The sequence below is a fragment of the Felis catus genome, chromosome A2 (genome assembly GCF_018350175.1).
Source record: "Felis catus isolate Fca126 chromosome A2, F.catus_Fca126_mat1.0, whole genome shotgun sequence".
Taxonomy (NCBI): Eukaryota; Metazoa; Chordata; class Mammalia; order Carnivora; family Felidae; genus Felis; species Felis catus.
This window is the reverse complement of record NC_058369.1, coordinates 81,276,222-81,287,680: the sequence shown is the minus strand read 5'-3', so window position 1 is coordinate 81,287,680 and position 11,459 is coordinate 81,276,222. Positions and strand designations below refer to the sequence as shown.

General features: G+C 41.0%; 1 protein-coding gene across 3 annotated transcripts in view; it reads right to left on the bottom strand.

Moving 5' to 3' along the window:
- Window positions 1–11,459, bottom strand: part of RELN (reelin) — a 536,751-nt gene that overhangs the window by 46,720 nt on the left and 478,572 nt on the right. For all 3 annotated transcript variants that reach the window (XM_019825367.3, XM_019825368.3, XM_011280339.4), the window contains exon 47: window positions 31–171. In XM_019825367.3, coding sequence (XP_019680926.3) covers window positions 31–171 — 141 coding nt within the window. The remainder of the gene's footprint in view (window positions 1–30; window positions 172–11,459) is intronic.

The following is an 11,459-nucleotide window of genomic DNA, read 5'->3' as shown; positions in this document are numbered from 1 at the left end:
TGCAAGGAAGGAAAAACAAAGCCTACTTACACACAGTTTCCTTGGATGCACCTTCCATGGCCACTGCACATATCTACACAGCCGTCCCCGATATAGACATTATCTATCGCCCATGTCTGCTGCTTGTCAAAAGGAGCTGGTTGATGCCAACGGAAACGAGTGGCTTGAGACCTTTGAAGAAAAAGAGAATTATAATGAAGGCTGTGGTGGAAAAGAAAATGTGTCCTGGTGTATTTGAGCAAGTGCATGGAAGAGTGTAACAAAAATACAGGTACACCCCTAACTTGTATTCTCAGAAAAAGCGTTCTTTATTGCAACAGTCTCTGCAAAACTCTGATTAACAACACCAGACCGCAATGAACTGTAATAGCTTGAGAGTATATTTTGGGCTGAGGATCTTTTTGTGTCTTGTAAAAACAGACTAAAACAGAAACTAAAACTAATCCTAACCAGTAGCCTCAGGGGGGACAGCAAGCCCTGAATTTTGTATGGAAACCATTGTGGAGTGATACCAGGGCCGTTGCTAAATTATATTTGCTCCCTACCCCTCAATATTTGACTTGGAAAGCAGCATATGGGCTCGACTTCAACTCCTATGTGTGCCCTACAATCAGACACTTTTGTGCAGCGGGCCTACTGGTCTACTTCATACCGCATTTGTGAGGAATTCTCAACAACAAAAGTCTTAAGAAGACAGAGTGTAAATCAGGGAGAGCAACAAAACCCTAGATAACTGGATAGAGAAAAGAGAGAGGGTAGTGAGACCAGACTTATTTTATATTCATTCAAATGCAGCATAAATAAAATCAAAACAGAGATGCTCCCGATCCAGAAGCAGAAATACATTTGCTCATTTGCACGGTTTTGGGGAGTGTCTTGTTCCGAAGCACAAATAAACATATGTTTTCAGAGACACTAGATGGCGGTAAATCCAAACAGTGCCCTAGGCTCAAGACACTGAACATTCAGAGACCGGGAGATGAAACACTTTGCCAAAGCAAGTTTTGTTTTATGGATTCATACACTTTTGTCATTAAGAGACCGTTACTCACATGACTGAGAGCTATTTGTTTTGAGCAGGACAAAAGACCAAACACCAGCAAGGACTGTGTTTTCTAATTGAAAACACATACATTAAGTTGAGAAAACAGAGAAGACACGGACCAGCACTAAAATTTCCATTCTGAAAATGCATAGGGTTTGATATTTGATATTTGCTTACTGAGCATCTACACACTAACTGATTTTTCCATTACATCTCTTGCTCCTCAGCTCCCAGCAGACTACCTAACATCCTCCTATCGCTTCCTATGACATTTAACTTTCCACCGCAAACTCTGCCTTGGTCCATGAGGTGCTGTCTGAGCGGGGAGGGGGGGGGGCATCCTCCAGCCCTGCATCCTGGCTACCCACTCTGGAGTGCTGTTCCTTCTCTCAGTTCCCAGAGCTCATGACACTTTGTCCCACCTTCTGCCTGCACGTTCTTTCTCTCTCTGCCTGGTTCCCCTTTATGTGTCCTTTAGGCCTTGGATGCTGCGTCAGGTCCTCACAGAGAAATTTTCTTTCGGATCCTTTTAAAAATCATGTTTATTCCAAGAACAGCAAGCTGTTCTTTTACTTTTATAGCATTTATTATCACAATTGTAGTTGTATATTTATTTGCATATGTATTTCTTGAATGTCTGTCTCCTCCTCAAAAGTGTAAGTTACCAGGGAGCAGCATTATTCCTTTCTTTCAACATTATCCCCTCAGTGCCCAGTGCCTAGCACTTAGTAGGCACAGAGAGTTGGTATCCAGGGGCTACCGTTTTGACAGGAAGCAGTAGGAAGATGCCCCCCCGGGGTTGTGCAAGTCAGTGGCTGTGCCGTTTAGTTTAGTTAATGCTTAATGATGAAAATTACTAACAGATCACATGTGGCAGCATCTTACAAATAGTACAGTGGAATATCATATTTCCATAGCACGTCATTACTTGGATTCTTTAAAAATATTTTTTTTAAGTTTATTTAGTTTTGAGAGGGGCAGAGAGAGAGAGAGAGAGCACAAGCAGGGGAGGGGCAGAGAGAGAGAGGGAGAGAGAGAATCCCAAGCAGGCTCTGCACCACCAGCACAGAGCCTGACATCAGGCTCAAACTCACAAACCGTGAGATTATGACCTGAGCTGAAATCAAGAGTCAGATGCTCAATCGACTGAGCCACCCAGGCACCCCATCCTTACTTGGATTCTAATAACGAGTCAACACTTACATTCTTCTCCTTTCTTTCAGACTATAAACTTCTGAAGGGCAGGAAATAATTGTTTCGTATCTCTAGTGCTCATAGAGGGTAGGCAAGTAATGTTTGTTCTGCTAATGTTTTATAACGCTCCATCAAAGCCTTTATCACTTTTTATTAAGGGTGTTTATTCATGGGGGGGCACCTGGGTGTCTCAGTCAGTTAAGTGTTCGACTTCAGCTCAGGTCATGATGAGTTAAACTCCCACATCGGGCTCTGTGCTGACATCTCAGAGCCTGAAGCTTGCTTTGGATTCTGTGTCTCCCTCTCTCTCTGTCTCTCCCCTACCAGCCCTCTGTATCTCTCTCTCTCTCTCTCTCTCTCTCTCTCTCTCTCTCAAAAATAAACATTAAAATTTTTTTAAAAGAGGGCTTATTTATGTATAGTTTCCTCTGTTGGCTTGTTTTCCTTATTTATCTTTTTATGGTTGGTGACGCCTATAGATGGTGGGCTTCATAAATGTTTACTGAAAGAATAGTAAGTTGATAGCAATTGATATGGCCAGGAAGAATCAAATAAGAGACATCTTGTAGGGTGGGTAGGTAGGGACTGGGGATCAGCTGTGGAAGGGGCAGTGATCTGATGGCTGTCAAATGGGGAGAGGAACTCTGGGCAGCTGAGAGGTGGCATGAGCTGCCTAGCAGGTTTTGGCTGTCTGAACATTGGTTGTGTTTAATCACAGTCTGGGCAGCCACTTAATGGAGAGACGGTACAGAAGATTTAGGAGGCAAAGGCATTGTTGGCGTTGATAGCTTTTATGGGGACTTCCAACCATGACATGTTTAGTTTGTACAACTCTGTGGCATTCCACAGAAAAGGAAACAGTGGGAGCCCATGTGTAGAATGTACTAAAACTGAAGTTGGCCACCACGAGTAAAGATATTGAAGGGCACTAATCTTTACTCTGGTACTAGTAAATCCTATGTCTGTGGTGAATAATTTAACATAAATAATGAGGGGGTTAACTTGGAGGACTTAGTCTAAGGCCCTGTCTCCAGTGTGATGATTTTATATTCTTGGGAATAACTACACTAAGTAATTATGTATCCATAAAGCTAGTGTCAATACATTATCCAATATTATTTTACAGGAAAAGGAAACACTTTCACTAAGGGGATGAATTGGAATAGAAGTTAAAAATGAAGGTCTGGAAGTTGAATTTCCAGGACTTCTTATTCCCAGCCCTGTCACAACTTCACTATGTAAAGGGGCCAAATCATTTATGTTTATGTGCTGACACTTCCCCATCTGTAAAACTAGGAAAATGCTACTTCCCACCTCACAAGGGTGTTGTGAAAATTAATTAGCTCGTGTTTACCAAGACCTGTGAGTGTCTTGGTGAAATCCCTCGGCAGGTGTCATCATTTTCCTGAAGCTTCCTTATGATGACGGCCACTACCAGCTGCTGCTTCTTGGAGTTGGAGGGAAAACGGCCCCAGAGCATACTTCTCCTTTTCCATACCCTTGAAATGTCTCCTCTTGCTTCTTTTCTGAATTTATACCATTTTCTCTCCATCTACAGCACATAGTGAGTGCTCCATAAGTGTTGTTTAATAATTGAACATCCACTGCTATGAAGTTAAAAAATGTTACTGTCAATAGTATGGTTTCCATCATTTCTCTCCCCAGGAACCTTTCCCCACACTGTCTCCACACCTTTTAATAGTTTTCTATACACATTCAAGAGTCTTTGTATCTGCTCTTTTCCTTAAGATTACTCTACCGATGACATTCTCATTGTCATCATCATCATCATCAGGAGAAAAAGCCCTTTGATATGAACTATACAGAATTTTTTTAAAAAACCTTTTCACTCCTGGTTGATGTTTCCTTTACTCTCAGAGATACATAAAATATTTAGGACAAGTAAATATAGCCAACCGTCTTATCCTACCAATCAGGAAGTCAAAGCCCAGTTGCACTAGGTCACATTGATGCACTCACAAAACCGAGAGAGGGCAAGAATCTTTTGGTTCACTATTACAATGTATTCTCAGTGAGGAAACCTTTCAAAACCATCTCAACCTATACAAGATAATCCTATCCCTACCATTACCCCTAAATATGAACAGCCGTTTCAAGCTATGGAAGGCTGTGTGTATTGTTGCTGTATGTACACACAAGTCTATTTATCTTAACTTCTGCAAGTTAATGACATAGCTGAAGCCCATGGCTTTCTGTGTTTAGCTAGAAGTTTTGCAATGCCCATTTCAAATGTGTCCTATATTTCCCTTGGTAGCCAAGGCCCTGTCTTTATGGTGGAAAAAAAATTCCTCTGTTATCCTATTTTTCTGTGTTAGATAAAAGTAGAGAATATTCCAGGGGAGATATATGAATGGCTGATAAGTGTATGAAAAGATGTTCAACATCACTAGTTACTAGAGAAGTGAAAATCAAAACCAAAATGAAATACAACTTCATACCCCCGAGGATAGCTATGATAAAAAAAAAAGAGAGCAATAACAAGTGTTGGCAGGGATGTGGAGAAATCTGAACCTTCATACACTGTTGGTGGGAATGTAAAATGATGTGGATGCTGTGGAAAACATGTCCATTTCTCAAAATGTTGAACATGGAGTCAGCATATGACCTAGCAATTCCACTTGTAGGTATATACTTGGGAGGAAGCATAGATCAGCTCAACTGAACAGAGAGCACCCATGGGTCACAGCCCATGACCTACAGATAAGAGTTAGAGAAAAAGCAGGCTCTAGAACTTTGGTCTGAACTTTGGTACCAGGAATGTGAATGAGTTATGTATGGTGAGGGGCTCTCAAGGGGTGGGCCATCTCCCAGGAGACATGAAGACCCTGCTCTGGGGGAGATCCTCATGAAGAAGACACTGAACTATGACTGAAAGAAGGAAGTTGAATTTTGGGGGTGGAAATGAGAGGCTGACTCTTAGAAACTGTTTTGTACAACTGACTCATTTCATAGGTGTAAGGACTGCATTTAGAACTGGATCTAGAACCATCATCTCCTGCTGGAGCTGAGGTGTTACTGAGAACCCTGGTTGTCTTGAATGGCAGGCAAAGGCCGGAAGACCACTGATTTGGCAGCTAGCTGGGGGCACTTAATTTAGACATCTCAGATCTTTTAGTAGAAAATCCCCTCGGTGATAATAATTAACACTAGGAAATTGTAGGATGCTAAATGACTATAACATTTTGGGATTTTTGGGTAACATTAATCTGTCCATGAAGAATGTATACTGTCATTCAATGTTCTTTTCTTCTAATTTTCTTATAATACACTGGGGTCTGAATGAGAGGATAAGGTGTTTAGACCACAGGTTCTGACCCCAAACAAACGTGATAAAGGTAAGGTATCCTTATAAGGTGACCTAGATCCTTCATGATACTGCTCTGGAACTAGGGTGGAAAGCACATTACAGAGTTAGTAATAGAAGAATTTCAACAAGCCACCCCACATGGCCTTTATTTCTTCCTTGACAGAGAACAAATGGAAAACTCTGGTACAATCCTGGTTCAGCCACAGTGTGTCTGTGGGGAAAATCATGTAACTTTTCTGTGTCTTAGTCCTCATCTTAAAAGGTAAACAGGGAGACCTCAAGGTTAAAGAATACTTAGACAGGTGCCAGCCAATTATATTGATTTGTATCCTAATTTGAAAAAAAAATGATAACATGTTTCATGAGACAAACAGGAACATTTGAATACTGAGTACTAAGTAAATATTGAATAAGAAGCTGTCATTAATTTTTAGGTGTGATAAAGATATCATAGTTACATTTTTTAAAGTTCTCTTTTAGAGATACATACTAAAATATTTACAGTTGAAATGATATGTCTGGGAATTCCTTCAAAATTGGGGGGGGGGCAGGAGTGAGTGGTGCTATTGAAAAATAAGGTTGATGGGGCGCCTGGGTGGTGCAGTCGGTTGAGCGTCCGACTTCAGCCAGGTCACGATCTCGCGGTCCGGGAGTTCGAGCCCCGCGTCGGGCTCTGGGCTGATGGCTCAGAGCCTGGAGCCTGTTTCCGATTCTGTGTCTCCCTCTCTCTCTGCCCCTCCCCCGTTCATGCTCTCTCTCTGTCCCAAAAATAAATAAAAACATTGAAAAAAAAATTTAAAAAAAAGAAAAATAAGGTTGCTCATAAGTCAATAATAGTTGAATGATAGTTGAAGCTGGATGATGACTCTATTGAAGTATAGTTTGCTATTTTCTTAAATTTTGTTATGTTTTAAATAGATAAACATGAGCCAAAAATAATCTGTGGTCCCTTCAAATTCATAGTAAAATTTTGATTTGAGGATTACAAAGAAAAGAAAATGGTTATCCTATTTTTTGGTAAAATAAGGATTTATTATTTTCGCTGAGAATCATAATTAGTAATGATACTAACAACTACAGTGTTCTGAGTAGGCCTACTGACAGCATTAAAAACTTTGGACCATCCTTCAAATAAAAGGAATTTCCTATAATTTTTAAAACACCTTCTCAAAGGAGAATAACTTCTATTTAATTGTTAAAGCAATCTTAAGAATCCATAGATAGCAATATGGGTGAAGTACAGCCAAGTCTCAAATTCTCTAATAAAATTTTGGCAACAAGATTGACAACAGAGAAACCTTAGTTGGAATGCAGAATTTCTGTAAACAGTTTTATTCTCTGTTGTAGTGGAAATGGAAATAGATTTTATTGTCTTAATGTGCAAATATTAACATATTCAGTATGTGAAAATCAATAGTACCATAGTTTACATCCAACAAAATTATTTTTTTATATTTATTTATTTATTTTTGAGAGAGAGAGAGAGAGAGAGAGAGAGAGAGAGAGAGAGAGAGAGAGAGAGAAAGAGAGCACAAGCAGGGAAGGGGCAGAGAGAGGGAGACACAGAATCTGAAGCAGGCTTCAGGCTCTGAGCTGTCAGCACAGAGGCTGACATGGGGCTTCAACCCATGAACTGTGAGATCATGACCTGAGCTGAAGTCAGATGCTCAACCAACTGAGTCACCCAGGTGCCCCAGAAAAAATTATTTTATGTTCTGTTGTCCTGAAACACCAACAGAAATTTGGTAAAGCAACAGCAATGATGTTCAAAGTATCAAAATGATGCATGAGAAAATGGTGACGTAAGAGAAGTCTAAGGTTTCCTTGACCTGACTGAAAAATTTTAGCATGATGTTCAGTAAAACAAATGTCTGTAAAAAGTCTTTCAGAACTTACTAGAAAACTGAAAGTAACAATGGAGATAAATAATACCAAGGCAAGTTAAAAAAAAAATCCCTCCTTTAAAAAAATGAACTTGTCATTCCCTTGAATATTTCTCCAAGACAAACCCCCAGAATACTATCTTTAGTTATCTGGTTTTCTTAGCAAAATATCTTTTCTCTGAAGTTATAGTTGGGATTATCATTGAAAATATCCTCCCTCCCTAAATCTGTTTACCTGCAAACAGGTAGAGACTCCTCTAACCCCATTCCATTATCCCAATCCTTCCACCATCTTTTTGCCCTTTCTCGTGCTTATCACTTTTCCTGTAAACGTCCCACAAACATTAAGTAGTGTCCATGCTGTGGCTAAAACCATCTGGCTTCCAAAGTGTTGCAGTTAATCTTTAAAGACAGTGGTATTGCTAGGTCATTAGGGCTGGTAGGAGGGAATGGATCATCTTCAAACTGTGACTTAAAATAGCCAAGTCACACCTGAGCCTTCCAGTGGCAGCACCCACCCCCTGCTCTTTTCTCAGTGGATTTGAGTTACCTGCCCTTCTGTTGACCTACCCTCCTTCTCAGGTGACATTTCAAGAACCCATGCTACTTGAGCCACCTGTTATTTTTAGATCTGGGGTTAGTAAACAGGAGGAGGCAGATTCAAATTAGGGGCTATGAAATTGATTTTGGTATCTTCCTCTCCTTTTCAGCCTCTCTCAAGAACTCCTGCATTCTCTCTCCCTGTTTCTTCGAGGGCTGTATCTCTTAGGCAAGCAATAAAAATGTAGAACTAATAGGGGCGCCTGGCTGGCTCAGTCAGTTAAGCGCCGACTTGGCTCAGGTCATGATCCACAGTCTGTGGGTTTGAGCCCCGCGTCAGGCTCTGTGCCGACAGCTCAGAGCCTGGAGCCTGCTTTGGATTCTGTGTCGCCCTCTCTCTCTGCCCCTCCCCTACTCACGCTCTGTGTGTCTCTCTCTCTCACGAATACATAAACATTAAAAAAAAATTTTTTTTAATGTAGAACTAATATACTGGTTAAGCCCATGGGCTCTGGGGTCAGACAAGCTTTATTTATTTCCAGTATCTTACTGAAACTTTTCTTTTGAAGGTCACTGACTATCTCCTTATGGCAAAATCTAGCAAATTTATTGTGAAACTTTTTTTCATTACTCTATAGCGTGTGTCACTGATGGCCACCTCTTCCTACTTGATATTCTATTCTTACTTGCTCTTGGATACCATGTTCTTCTGATTCTTCTTAAACTCCCCTGAGTATATCCTCATGGTCCCTTTAAGAACTATTTCCACCCAATCTGCTACTGAATTTAAGGATCCTTTCTCTTCCTTTTGAATGCTCTCCCAAGTTGAACTGCTCCAGTTTTACAGCTTTGCCTATCACCTCTATGCTCATGCCTCCAAAGTTTATCATCTTTCCCTGGGCTCTGAACTTCATATTTCTGTCAAATGGATGTTTCCATTTGTATTTCTAGTCACCACATTTAATTCAGCATCATTGGGTTCAATTTGCCACATTGTCCCTCCTGGGATCAACTTTTGCTTCCTCCCCACTTCTCACCACTCTCAAGGGCTTCAAACTTTACAGTCGTCTCTGGATGGGTGCAAGGGAGAAAAATCTAGTGAGTTTTATCAATTCTTTCTTTGAAATGTCCTGTAAAATCCGTCCCATCCCCTGCTTGTTAGCTGTAGCCCAGACCCTTGTGACTTCATGGAAGTCATTATCACAATGCCTTTGCCACTTTCTCTTACTTGCCTCTCTGTTCTCCCAATTGTTTTTTTCTTGGAAGAATATTCTCAGCTCGAAATCCACCATAGTTCATTTTTCTGACAAGTCTAAACTCCTCTACCTTTCTTCAGTGCCTGTGATAGTTAAGCCAACTCCACTAACAAACAACTTTCCAGAGCATCCAGATATGAGCCTGCTGCCTTCACCAGCAACTCCTGGGCTCTTCCCGGGCTCATGAGCCCTGTTCACATTGTTTCCCTAATTTAGAAATGTCCTTCTCCTTACCCACCTGATTCCTAGCCATCCTTTAGGCCACGACCCATCTCTTCCATGAAACCCTCTCTAACTCCCGCATTCAACATTGTCTCCGATTTATAGCCCATTCCTCATTGAAGCTCTCAATTATATACAGCGTGTTTTATTTTTAAGTTGTCTATTTTTCTCCAATGAGATGGTAACCCCCTCCAGGGCAGGAACTTAAGACAGTGTCCTACCATTACCATGGGTTTGCTCTTGTTAAGTGAGCTTAGGAAGACTTCTTAGTCTGACTGAAGGTAAAGTCTGATAATAAACTTGTGCTATGCTTAACAAGTATGATTATGTTGTTAACTCATAGGTGTAAAAATGATTTACATTTTATAAATGCTTACAATGTCCCAAACTCATCCATGCACATTGATTAGATTTCTTAAAAGTTTATTTATTTATTTTGAGAGAGTGTGAGAGCAAGGAAGGGGAAGAGAGAGAGAGGGACAGAGAGCACCCCAAGCAGGCTCTGTGCTGTCAGTGCAGAGCCTGACATGGGGCTCGATTTCACAAACCGTGACCTGGGTCGAAATCAGAATGCGTAACCACTGAGCCACCCTGGCACCCCCATTTATTAGATTTTTATACAGCAAAAAGTCTCATTTTTCACATGAAGACCCTGCAACTTTGGGACATGGAATGACTACCTTAAAAGCTCACAGGGCTGAAAAGCTGGAACTCTCCACTAAAACACAATGCTTTCCACTCATTTATTTCCCTCTAGTAAGATCTAACTTAAGCAGTGTATATGGGAGTAATAGAAACTATGATTCGATCTATAGCAGCTTATTTAGGTTTTAACATAGAAATGTCTGGAGCAGAGTGTAATGTCTCTTGTGTTTACTCTCAGGGCCGCCTTCCCAGTGAAATGTAGCAGCATCCATTCAGTTCAACTCAGAAACCACAGTCATCTTCAACATTGCCCCTCCCCTCATCTTCTCACGTCCATTTCATCATTAAACTTAATTTTATCACTTCTGTTTCTCTTGAATTTCTCCACTTGTCTTCATGTCTCCTACACCTTACTCCAAGCTTCCAGCACTTACTGCCTCTAGAAGAGTCTCCTTACAGCTACTTGTATCCTCCCCAATTTGTTTTCCAGTCAGAATACGCTTTTCCGATGCAAATCTGAGCATGTCCCCCTATTCCTGGGGCACTTCAGCAGGCTTTTAAGCACCTATGTAACCATCCCCAGATCTTCAGTAAGACCTCCAATGCTCTTCATGGTCTCACTCCATCTCACTCCGCTCTCTCTTAGATCTGATACATTCTTTCAGTGTCTCACATATGCCTGCTACTTCCTATCACAGGTTGTTTTCCTTGCCTGGAACACCTCCTCCTACCGTTCCCCTAGTCAATTCCTATCCATCCTTTATCTATTACTTCAATTATGCTTTCCTCCAGAAAGTGTTCCTTGACTCTCCTGATAAAGGCAAATCTCCCTAGGACATATCATCTCTCAGCATCATGCAACTGTCCTCCATCAGTTACCACAGCTGAATTTTTTATTTACTTCTGTGATTACTGCTGGTTTCTGGTTAATAGTTCTTTTTCCCACTGGACTGAAAATTTGTTGAGGCAGGGGTAAGTTCATCCCCCTCACACAGACCTAGCATCCAATTAAACACTTCAAAAAATATTTGTTTAATGAATAAGTGAATGAATAATTGCTACTGGTAACTACCGGCCATTTTAGTTTGGGTAATGATTTTATGTCAGTTTGTGGATAACCAACCTCAGGTGACTCTTAACTACCACTGTGCCAACAATACTGGAACCCTAGCCTTGTGGTCCTATGATAAGTGAACAGGTGGACAAATCTACCACCGGCACATTGTCACTCCTCACCCCTACTGAGCAGATGGCTTTAAGTCATCAGCATCATGTTTGTTTATAGCGAAGAGCTACGAGCTGAAATTCTCAATTCTAGAGAGCAAAGTAAACATAGGTGTCGCAAT